The 12,172-nt window shown below is 38.2% G+C and overlaps 2 protein-coding genes across 3 annotated transcripts in view; both read right to left on the bottom strand.

The window, feature by feature from the left end:
* SAXO4 (stabilizer of axonemal microtubules 4) overlaps window positions 1-7,845 on the bottom strand; it is a 29,476-nt gene extending 21,631 nt beyond the window's left edge. Inside the window, exons 1-2 of one of the 2 annotated variants that reach the window (XM_058155361.1) lie at window positions 4,879-7,845; window positions 55-165 (exon numbers count right to left, since the gene is read on the bottom strand). In XM_058155361.1, coding sequence (XP_058011344.1) covers window positions 55-160 — 106 coding nt within the window. In that variant the 5' untranslated portion in view covers window positions 161-165; window positions 4,879-7,845. Of the gene's footprint in view, window positions 1-54; window positions 245-4,878 lie in introns of those variants that run through there. The other variant, XM_058155353.1, reaches the window with a different exon arrangement.
* Window positions 7,846-7,982: 137 nt separating this feature from the next.
* Window positions 7,983-12,146, bottom strand: SDHAF2 (succinate dehydrogenase complex assembly factor 2). Its single transcript, XM_058155412.1, has 4 exons — window positions 11,845-12,146; window positions 11,546-11,751; window positions 9,195-9,304; window positions 7,983-8,290 (listed from the first exon to the last, which is right to left on the bottom strand). The coding sequence occupies exons 1-4, from the start codon at window positions 11,863-11,865 to the stop codon at window positions 8,160-8,162; spliced, it is 468 nt and encodes a 155-aa protein (XP_058011395.1). The 5' UTR covers window positions 11,866-12,146; the 3' UTR covers window positions 7,983-8,159.
* Window positions 12,147-12,172: the final 26 nt, after the last annotated feature.

The raw sequence follows: 12,172 nt of genomic DNA, 5'->3' as shown, positions 1-12,172 counted from the left end.
TTTTCAGATTAATTGAGGAGAATAAATTCTTTTCTATATTGGTTAAAGTCTTACCATAAGCTGCCCCATAGCTGGTGCAATAGAATTTCATGGGGTCCATACTTCCACCAGAACTTGTTTTTACATAGGGAGAAACGGCACCTAAGGGGAGACGTCCCATCTTCTCTGTGGATACAGAAAAAGATTTTGTGATACAAGATTTTCCCGGGGAAACAGTTATTATAGAAGACTGGCCACTGATCATTGTGGAGAACTAGAAAGCTGCTGAGTACCAGAAGGAAAAATCAGTTTGGCTTGGAGAGGTATTTATTTAGACTGTTTAGATCTCCTGGAAACAGAGTGAGCTCATACACAACTCTGTGACATCATAGAATCTTTAGATTTAAAGAAAAACTTAATAAAACTAAAGTAGACTGTAATTGAGATAATACAACAAAATGGCCTTAGCATTCAGGTTTGACAGCATATAGCATAATACTGATTTTATTTATTTGACTATTCAACATCATTTCTATGTCTCCCCAATTATATAATTGGGTGGCTTGCAATAATTACTGCATTTAAAGCCATAAACACAGGGGTGAAATGCTACTGGTTCACTCCAATTCGGGCAAACCGGTAATGATGAAAATTACCGGTAGTAAAAAAAAGCTACCGGTTCAGGTGAACCAGTGGTTAAAAAAAGCTACTGGTTCCTATGAACCAGTATTTCTGACGATCAGCTGTGCTGCATGGTTTAGCTTTGCTAGAAAGCACGAAATCCTGCTGATCCCCCACCTCGCTGTGCTACTTACCTTCCCAAGCCTCCTTTTGGCACATACTGTGCATGTGTGCGCGTGCAGCACACATTTGGTGTGCATTGCACATGCACACACAGCGCATGTTTTGTGCACAGCCAGCGAACCAGTAGCAAACTGGTTCAGATTTCACCACTGCATAAACAAACACATAACAGAAATTATAGAATACAATTAATAAATAATCCCAGTGAATAAATTTGAATAGCAACTCTCAGTGGGTAAGAAACTGAAGCAGCTTTGCAGAAGATATTCATTTAAAGTTTCTTCTTAAATGTCTACCCCTGCTGTTTATTTACTTCAAGGGGTACATTATTCCACAACCTTGAGGCAGTAATAGAAAGGCATGTTTTTCTGGTCTCCACCTCTTTAGCTTCAGGAGGAACAGGAACCCGCAGCATTCCTTGCTGTTTCAATCACAAAGGAAGGGTAGATCCAAACTAGAACAAATTATTCCTCAGTAGCCAAAATCCAAGTCATAAAAGGATTTATAGGTAACAACTAGCACCCTGGAGCTGTATTCAGAAACCTAAAGATAGTCAATACAATGACCAGAGGAAATGTGTTGTCAGCCACATTTAATAGTTGAAATTTTGGAATGCTCCTCAAAGACCAAATAGAGTATGTATTGTAGTAATCCAAGTATGTGGTAGTAAGAGCATGAGTAGTTGTAGCCAGCATACTAGCTGAAATTAGGTAAGAATTTATTGGCCACACTTTTCACTATCTGTTCCAGCAGAAGCTCAGGGTCCAAGTGAATTGTCAGATGATATACCTATTCTATGAGGGGGAATACAACCCCATCCATTCTAGAAAATAAAATCTCTGAGTTTTGTCTATCCATGCCAAGATAGGGAAGTATGGCTGAGTAGTAGGTTTTTTGCAGTAATCTGCTTCCTTTTAGCAGGTCTTTGAAGCACTTGGGTCACCTGAGTAATGCTCATGTTCCTGTAGTCTACAATTTTTCCTCTGGAAATCCATTCCTACTCCCACATTATTCAAAGGGTGTTCATCCCAAATAGTATAGTTAAAAGTGTCTGAACCATTCTCAAAAGAAAAAAACAAGTCCAGTTGCCTCCTGAAAAAGCACCTTGGGACAACCATGACCTGGATGACTGAGAATCTCTACAGACTCATAGTGATGATACTTCAGTGATGATAATTTTACCTCAAGTCAGCAGGTAACATCTCCTCATGGTTTCAAATAGATGTTAAATAGGATGGTGAAAAAAGCTATGTCCCAAGCACTTCATGGCATAGGCAAAACTTTGATCTTTCTTCCCCCTCAATACTGGGTAAAGCCAACAGCTTTAGGAAAGAGCAGAATCAGTGTAAAAGATGTACTTTCTATCCCCAATCCTCACCCAGGAAGATATTATGGTTGATGTTATCAATGGTTCCTGTGAGATTCCTGTGAATCTAACAGGATCAAAAGGGCTGGCCTCCTTCCATCCTGGTCCTGTTGCAAGACATCCTTAAGCACTACCAATGGAGTTTCTATCCAGGTTTGAACCTAGTATCCAGAGAATCCACTTCTGCCATGATATTCTGCAAATGAACCCACACTACTTACTCCAAAGTCTTCTCGCAAAGTGGAGGATGAAGATGGGGTAGAGCAGTGATGGTTAACATTTTCGGCACCGAGTGCTGAAACGGGAGCTGGAGCATCGGAACCCAGAAAAGAGCATGTGGCCAGTGCGGATGCACACGACAGAACCCAGAAGAGCAGCTGGTAACAGTGCACGTGCCCACAGAGGGGGCTGTGTGTGCCACCTCTGGTACGCATGCCATAGGTTCGCCATCATGAGGGTAGAGATTGTCCAGATTTTCTGGATTTAGAGATGTCCCATTCAGGAAGAGACATAATGCTTCCTTTAATGCAGAGAGCAATATCTACTCCCTTAAAGAGGAATTAATGACTATCCTAATCCAGCTTCCAATTCTCTCATTAACCAGAAAAGGCAAGGTTGCAACTCTTACAGTACATGACATAGATCGAGAACATTGTCATATACTGTTTAGAATTTTGTCCATTTACTTGGATTCCACAACATCAAATGTATCCCTGATAACCCAGTAGAACTTAGTTCCGTTCTCCTTTTAAGGCTCTCCATAAGTATCATCAAGCACCCAAATCTTATTTTAAAAAGTACTCAAAATCTGAGTTTTCTCTCAGGCTGTTGGCTCATTTGAATGATGTAGTCTTCAAGGGAATTATTATTGTTGTTGTTGTACTGTTTTATCTTTTGATCATTATTTTTTTGCTTTGCTTTGCTTTGAATATTGTACACCACCCAAAGTTACTTTGAATTGGATGGCCTTACAAATCTAATTAATTTATTTATTATCAAGATCTGACTGCATATGAAACATTTAGTCTTCTAAATGCTTTGCACAAAGGCCACAATGACTGAAGCAAGTAGTCTTGCTAGCCAATCCCCAAAAGGACATGGGTCACCCTTAACAGAGTTGTTGGACAGTAATCTGAAGATAGAGTAGTTGCCACCCTAATGCACGCTTCTACTATGTTTGGTCAGTTAATTTCATTTTTTACCACTATCACACTTAAACATCTTCTTCTGCTGCTTCATGTCCTGAAGCTACTTGGTAAATCCAGGAGTATATTACTGAAACCTTGTTATTGTTACTGAAATTACTGGGGTGAACCCAACTGAAATAAAGAGCTTTATAAAGGCAAGTCTCTTTATATTTTACTGAGCTTTGTAGAAATAAAATGCACAATTTATAGCCCAGAATTTATGGCTGCCAATTGATAAGTATATATATTATTCCTTCTTGTTGTTCATCTGAAGTCTTAACTATGTGACTAGTTAGGCAGTAGTTAATTGATGCTTTTTTGTCATTTTATAGAATATCTCTTTGAAGCAGATATGTTGAAATTATTTGAAGTACTGAAAATGTTAGATATTGCTTCAAATACTATATATAGCTTGGTCTCAATTAGTGTTAATAAATATAATAAATATAAATATAATAAATTCCATGAAATTTTATTCAAATTTACACTATTCAAAGTAATATTTCTTTGGAAAATTGGTTTCAATTCAATGGAAATAAGCAACAAAATTTTTTAAAACATAAATGTGTGTGTGTGTATTTAAAGAAAAAGATGTATTTCTAATTTAAATTTATAATAAACCAAGTCACAGAGTAGTTATAGAAAGCAGAATAAAAACAAAAAAACTTCTAAATTTCATTCCTAAAGATAAGCTTAGACTAACAAAAATGTATTTATTGCTTCTCAATCTCCTTAAAATGCAGTATCTGCAAACCATAAAAACATGATGCAATTTTATTTTTATTTCCCTTGCATTTTTATAATATTGTGCCCTGTAGATTCAGGCATTCCAATCGATTGTGCTGTTTTAGTATTTCTATGTCCAGGTTCATGTTGTTCAATTACATCAAATTTTTGCTCTAATGTAATGACAAGCCTCTTCTTTTTTTGAGCTTGTACTCAAACTTATACTGTTGGAGCTTGATTCCTCCAAAAGAATCATCCTTTCCATCTTTTTCTCCATTTTGCACAAACATTAGCAATATCTAAAACTTCAACCACAGAATTTTCCAGTGCCAAAATATCCGATATACTGATAATAGACATAGGTACTTACTCTTCTGGAAACTCATCAACTGAAATGTGTAGGCATTCTCTAATGTATATACGTAACTAGGGGACAAGACCTAAATCAGGTTTTAAGTAACATAGTCACTTCTAAACAGATGTTCTGTTTAAAGATGTGTAAACACTGACATTTCCAAATGCAGTAAGTTAGATCCTTCAATAAATTACTTGAATTTACAGTTCAGTGCTCAAAGTTCAGTAGCAAAGTGCACATTCTAAATAAGCTTAGTCTCTACAATATTATTATTAAAAGGAATCAAATAGTATGTCTAGCAAATCTATGATAAAGTGGTCATCACAAGTCTGAATAGCATTTGGTTTGTATAACAAACAGAAGGCAAACCACATACAAATTTGAGGGAAAATGCTTCTCTATCCTGAAAACTTGTTTTATGAAGCAATGTCAAAATTCATCTTGCAATACCCTGTCCTTACCTGCCAGTCAAGATATTGATTGGTTTACTGCAGTGAGCAGAATCCTTGTAGTGTCCCAGAGGACTAAATTATTCCCTTAAGTTAGGAACTTGGAGGAATGTGTAGAACTGAAGTAACAATATGTATCCTAGCAACTAGCTCATAGCAACCAGCTCCAGAGAACCTGTCCACAAGACAGTCACATTTATAGAATCCAGTGGAAAAGCCAGTGGAATCAGATTGGTGGCTTTTTAAGATGGCAGACGCATTTCAGATTCTTATCAGGTGTGGAGATATTCAAAGTTAACCTTCAAAGTAATGGGAAATGGGATGGGAGTTTTCCTAGCAATGCTCCAGTTATGAGCTTCAATCCAGTGTCAAGACTAGATTCACAGACATAATGAATGTTAATGCTATTTCATTTGTAAGACTTGAAGTAATACTGATCGCACAAAATGGACTTATATATAGGCAATATGCTTTCTACAAGTGTGCAAGTTTAAGTGTCAGCAAATTCCATGTGCAGATTTTTGTATCATAATCAGCTGTTTTGAGAATGTAAAACTATCTTCATGGATCTGTATATTAGTTGACTTAATAAAGAATCTGTGAAATCTGGATCAAATTCCTAAGCAAGTCCTAACCATGGTAAGATACAAAGCTAGATAGTGTATTTGATCAAACCTGTATCTAAAATCTTCATTTTCATCAGCACTGAGTAGCACCTATATGCATATAATGACACCTTGTGGTAGTTCCAGGCAATGCCACAGGGATATTGTGGCAACAAAAGGATATATAGCAAAGAATTTCTTTCTTAACACTGGCCTGTATGTTTAAAATTTCAGGAAAAATAAAACTTTTAAATTGTCATATCTGAACATAACTAAAAACTTAAAACTGTTATACATAAAAAGCATAGAATAAAATAGCTGTTTTTAGTCTATAATTGTAACTCCAATGTTTTATTGGCTAAAACTGTCCTCTATAACAAAATTAAATTCCATCCTTCTGAAAGTGTTATTTATAATTTGTTTAGACAGCATGTGATCAACTGAGAAAATATACAGGATTATCTTCAGTACAAAATAATGTCTGATAAAGCCATAAGGCTGGCACAAATCATCTAAAGAAATTTATGTACAAAATGAGCTTATTGTGTAAAAGCTAATGCAGACATTTAGCATCTGCTAAACTTGTTAAATTACAGTAACCAGATAAGCAATGAATATGTGTTAAGTATAACTAATATCCTATAAATACTAATTCTGATTACATTTTATTAAACAAGCTAAAAGTTTTAATAACCACTGCTGTATCCTTTGGAGACCTCTGTCATTTACAAGCTCCTCTAAAAATTTATTTCTGCCTATAAATCATCACAGGCAAAATGGTCAGGGATGATGGGAGCTCTAATGCAAAACTCTCATGACCACTGAGACAGGGAGGGATGGTTTGATTACAAGATGGATGACTTACTCCCAAGTTGCTTTTTAAATCCCCTACCTAGATTCCAGAACACAGCAGCATCTGAATCCAAGAACAAAAAATGTTTGTGAAATTTCCTTTACAAAAATCTGATAGTTGCCTGAAAAAACTAGGACAGCAACAGCTGAGCCAAATAGATGGCAAAAATTGGCCAAGCAGGAATAAAGTTGCTGCGTATCAAGTAATCTGGGCACTGATATATCTGAATTAATCTAATTTTGTTCACATGGTATTTCACATTATTACTTATCAGTTGCTACCCTGTTAAAAAATGCCACAATTGTCAATAAATGGATAATAGACAAGCTAATATAAATGCCAATAAAATCATGGTTATCATATTTGCATATTTCTGAGACAAAATCCTCAACATACATACAATATTAACCTCTGCATAGAAAGCCTGGAACTGGCAATACCCAATTGAATTAACAGAAATATTCCTTGATGAATCAACTATCACCAACAGCTTTTGTTTCCATCATCCACTAACTATATGTCACATAAGCTTTCAGGATCTAGATGGGGAGAAATGGGCTGCAACTGAATTCAAGCAAAACAGAGTTGCTGTCTGTACACGAAGGTTCTCCCACAGTTCTGGGTTCTCTCCTATAAGGGTACCATTGCCTTTGAAAGGGGAATCCATGACTTAGGTGGCTAGTACTGGGCAAATACTATTAGGCAGGCAAAAGGTAGTTCTCCTGCCTTGGGAAAGGGTTGGACTAGATCTCCAAGGTTCCTTCCAGCCATGATTCGATTCTACTGACAGCCAGGAGGTCCTTAACCCAGTTGCAGCTGGGATACCAGTTGTGACTGTCTGGAGCTGGGGGGATAGTAACTCAGTAGACCCTCTGGTCATGAACGCTTCTGATCAGGTTCCAACCAAAAAATTAATATATTTTTTTCACGGCCAATTTCTCCTTCCGTGCCTTATTTTTTTTTGTAAGCACCAAATATCCAAAATTAGGTTCGGGTCACAACCAAATCAGTTTGCGACCAAAGTAACGGAACGAATTAGGGTTGTGAGCAGAGGCTGTACTGTCATCAACACATTGGCCAATTGCAATTCGCTCTACATGGAGTTTGCTTTTAAAAGCTACTCTGAAACTGCAGTAGGCACAACATACAATGGCCTGCATGCTAACTGGCACTGATGCCATGAACACCTACTCATGGACCCTGCCTTGAATGCCAGTAAATCTCAATGCAATTTAAAGTGTTAGTTTTAACCTATTAATGTCTTATATAGCTAGGCATCAGGGCTACTGTCTTCAACATTCCTCATCTTAATCTCTGATGGGAGGTTACAGGATCAAAAACAAGGAGATGCTTCTCCATTATGATTACTGCCAGCTAATAGATATAGGTCTAGCCCCATCCTTTGGCTTTTGGGGAGCAGGTTAATGGGCCGTTTCAGTAGTTAAAATTATGCCTTAGAAATTGCACCCACAAAAACACACACAAATATATATGTTCCAGTTTAGATAATTTAAAAAAAAATATATTACAGCTATTTCAACGTCTGTTAAATTGCCAAGATCTGCATGATTACAATGGTTTAAAAATCTAATAAATAAAAGACACTTCCAAAGTGCAGTAGTGATCTCATCACTATTTCCCAATTTGTGTTTCAGCCCTTCTTTTGAGAAAAAAAGCAGCTTTATTACAAAGCAGTACAATACAGAAAAAATAGCTACTTATATGAGAATTCAGATTAAGCATAATGTGGTTTCAGAAGAGCCCATGAAGCACAAATATGATTCTACATTTTAAAGGATTCTCTGAACTGGGCATTTATGGAAATGCACACAAGATCAGTGGGAGTCTTCAGCAAGATATTCCAAATCTGGTTGTCGTAGTCTCTTCTCTCTGTGCTTGTTTTTAGTAAACTCTCTAAGCATCTGTAGGATTTCATTCTCAAAGATTTCTGGAGCAGGCTTCGTTTCTTGAAAAGAAAAAAAAAGAGTGAAATTTTCCAGATTCAATAATCTTTTCCAAACGTCAGGTAACAGGTTGCATTAGTTTACTAAATATAAAAAAAATGAAACATCAACTAATAATAACCATTTTTAAGGCTTTATGAAGAATATTACTTTCATCTTCTGATAAAATATATTCAGGATGCCTTCACTGCAAATTTTATAATAATCATGAAATTCAATCCTGTGTATGTTATTTGGGAACTAAGTCTCACTGAATAAAATATTGGTTACTTAATATATATAAAACTGGATTATGAGTTAGTTATGCTAGGAATAATGCTACTAAATTTAGTAGAGCAAATTAACAGTGCTTCTCCCAAGTTTTATTTATTTTAGCAGATATACTTTTAAGCATAAGTAAGGATCCAATCTTTTAGTTACAGCCCTAGATCTCTTAACCTGGAAAAAGCTCTAAATAAACCCAGTGCACCTTACAAAGATAAACATTTGTGAACTTTTCAGTTCTATCTATAATCCTGCAGCTAATATTGTAGATCACAATAAAATTGTAAATAATATGGATTGTTTTAATGGACTCACAAACTATTTCCACAACTGTACTTTTTAATAGATATGCACAGGATTGTATAGTCTCTTAGTTGTCAAAATAGCAAATGGTGTTCTTAACCATTTTACTGTATGTATTCCTGTTCCAAGGTAACATTGTATTTCAAATTCCCATAAAATTTCAAGGCCCATGTATATCTTTTATAGTTTTTTAAGGTCTGTCTATAATATCCCTGAAATATAGAAAAAAGATAAACAGAGGCTCAAATATTATCTATATTGCTTTACTCACTATTGTGAGATTAGAAATAGGTTGAGAGCTGTAGTCTGCTGGCTCAAAAACACACTGTTCTACATTACCTGTTGCCCAGGAATATATGTCCCAATCATTGCTTGGCTCATTTATTAGGCGGTCATAAAGGTCCAGTTGTTGTTCATTCATTTGATTCAGATTCTCTTTGGCAAATAAACTATTAAAAACAATTAAGAGTACAATTAAGTGCCAAAACAATTAAAAGTGCTAAACTCATACAAAGTCGGTATACACAAAATGAAAAAAGAATCAAAAACACACCTCAAACATACCAACAGGAAAACAATCTGAATTTTCCTATATATTTATAGAATAGATAATTCTCTCTTATATCTCTTAGTAGATTAGAACTGCAGAAAAAAATAATTGCTACCAACTTGCCTTCCATTGAGGACCTGTATACTGCACGAATCAAGAAGAGGGCTGTGAAAATATTTGCAGATCCCTCGCATCCTGGACATAAACTGTTTCAACTCCTACCCTCAAAACGACGCTATAGAGCACTGCACACCAGAACAACTAGACACAAGAACAGTTTTTTCCCGAAGGCCATCACTCTGCTAAACAAATAATTCCCTCAACACTGTCAGACTATTTACTGAATCTGCACTACTATTAATCGTTTCATAGTTCCCATCGCCAATCTCTTTCCACTTATGACTGTATGACTATAACTTTTGCTGGCAATCCTTATGATTTATATTGATATATTGATCATCAATTGTGTTGTAAATGTTGTACCTTGATGAACGTATCTTTTCTTTTATGTACACTGAGAGCATATGCACCAAGACAAATTCCTTGTGTGTCCAATCACACTTGGCCAATAAAAAATTCTATTCTAAAAAAAAAAAATTCTATTCTATTCTATTCTAGATTCTAATTAACTCTTATCTGTCCATTATCACTTCAAAGAGGCAGGGACCAATTCTACCTCATCTGAAGATGCCCAGGTAATATTCAATTTGCAGAGGCATCTACGATCACAATGAAAACATTTGTACTAAGGACGTCTTTGTGCACAATGCATGTTTCTGTGTTGACTTTGAGGAGACAAAAGAACAGATTATGTCAGATAGCACATATTTAATTCCAAAATCTTATAGGGAAAATATATGGTAATGGCTACTAGTTTAGATTGCTTTACAGGACATATTAGTCCTCCAGGAGTAGGACTTAGGGCCGTGATGGCGAACCTATGGCATATGTGCTACAGGTGGCATGCAGCGCCCTCTCTTGGGCACGTGACCTGTCGCCCCAGTTCAGCTTTGCCACATGCGGGTGCACCCCCCACTGGCCAGCTGGTTTTTGGGTCTCTGCCGCGCAAGCGCAGGGGATCGGGCGCGTATGGGGGGGCATGTGCACATGCGCAGGGGACCTGCGGGGGGGCTGTGCACACTTCTATAGGGGGCGTGCATGCAGGCGGGGTGTATGCGCGGGGGTCACGTGCGGATTGCATTTGGGGGGAGTTGGATGCGTGTGCACTCTTGTGCACACTTTGGGCACTTGGTCCGGAAAAGGTTAGCTGTCACTGACTTAGGGAGTTCACACAGTAAACTTGATGAAAGAAAACTTGGTAAGAAAAACTTTAGCCCGGTCAGCAGGAAATAAAATAAAAAAAAATTTCTCAAGTTGAACTTGATTGCTAACCTATGTCCATATAGAAGCAATATGTATATACCATTGTGGCATTGCAGGATTATTTACTTCCTATTCTGACTTACAGTTCTGATTTATTTTGGCTTAGTTTCCTGGTGGTCTTCCATCCAAATATTAACCACATCTGACCCTGCTATAACTTTTAAAGGTTTGTTAATTGCTGCTCCATGCTCTGCTGAATATCTCAGGGCAAGAGTCCCAGTAAAAATTATGAAGAGTGGTGATTAGCACAATATTGAAACATAGTTATTGTACTATTAGCATTTAGTAATAGTAGTAAAAATTAAAGTTGGGGAACCATGCACTAACGATTCTAAGTACAGGTAATCTTCAACTTATGACCACAATTGAATCCCAAATGTCTGTTGTTAAATAAGACATTTGTTATGTGAACTGTGCCCCATTTTACGACCTTTCTTGCCACAGTTATTAAGTGAATCATTGCAAATGTTAAGTTAGTCCAACGGTTGGTAAGTGAATTTGGCTTCCCCAATGACCTTGCTTGCCAAAAGGGGATCCCATGACCTTGGGGCACAGCAACGGTCATAAGTATGAACCACTTGCCAAGCATCTGAATTTCGATCACGTGACTATGGGGCTGCCGCAAGTGTGAAAAACGGTCTTCCGTCACTTTTTTCGGTGCCGTCGTTAACTCTGACCGGTCACCAAACGAACTGTTGTAAGTGGAGGACTACCTGTACGCTGGCTGGTAAGGAGAGAAGCAAAACCGCTCGCCCACCTGAGCAGCAGGCAGTTCTCCAACATGCCTCTCTTGCGGCTCTCGTATAAGAGCCTGGCGCGCTTGCTCGCCAGGGGTTCGTGCGGCCGAGCCTGCCAGGGAGGGAGCGGGATCTCCAGCAGGTCCTTCCCAGAATCAGACGGAGAATCCCCGCGGTAGCCACACTTGGGCGAGCGGGAGAGACAGACGGGCCGCAGCAAGAAGCGCTGCGAGGAAAGAGAGAAAGAGAGATGCGAGTGGCCGTCCTTCAGAAAGAGCGACCCTTCCCTCGGTCCTCCCGGTCCGCCTCACACACTCACCCGAACCATTAGAGCCGCCATCCTGCTTTCTCCCCGAGCTACTCTATCATTCGCTCTCGACCATAGACGTACAAGGTAACGCGAACCAGGATGCGCTTGCTTGCTTTCTTCAGCTAGCCATAGAGAGCTCGTTCGCGCATGCGTATTAATTCTGTCCCGTTCGAAAACGGCCACCCGTCGAACGCCGCCGGGGAAGGGAGCCAAATAGGAAATTTCGGTCTTCGTTGCTTTCTTGCGCCGAGAAGCAATAGAAAACCGGAACAGGCGGGACTCGACAAGCCGGAAGGGGCGGGGCGGAGGAGGCCCTTACTGTGGAGGAGTGAGAGAG

Source organism: Ahaetulla prasina, chromosome 1 (genome assembly GCF_028640845.1).
Source record: "Ahaetulla prasina isolate Xishuangbanna chromosome 1, ASM2864084v1, whole genome shotgun sequence".
In the NCBI taxonomy this organism is placed as follows: Eukaryota; Metazoa; Chordata; class Lepidosauria; order Squamata; family Colubridae; genus Ahaetulla; species Ahaetulla prasina.
The sequence above is the reverse complement of the archived record's forward strand: the minus strand, read 5'-3'. Positions and strand labels throughout refer to the sequence as shown.

Coding starts and splice junctions, on each gene's coding strand:
- SDHAF2 (XM_058155412.1), bottom strand. CDS start 11,865: ATGGCGGCTCTAATGGTTCGG. Junction 9,305..11,545: donor GAGAACTGCCTGCTGCTCAG/GTGGGCGAGCGG, acceptor TGTTTTTAATAG/TTTATTTGCCAAAGAGAATC. Junction 8,291..9,194: donor CATATATTCCTGGGCAACAG/GTAATGTAGAAC, acceptor TTTCTTTTCAAG/AAACGAAGCCTGCTCCAGAA.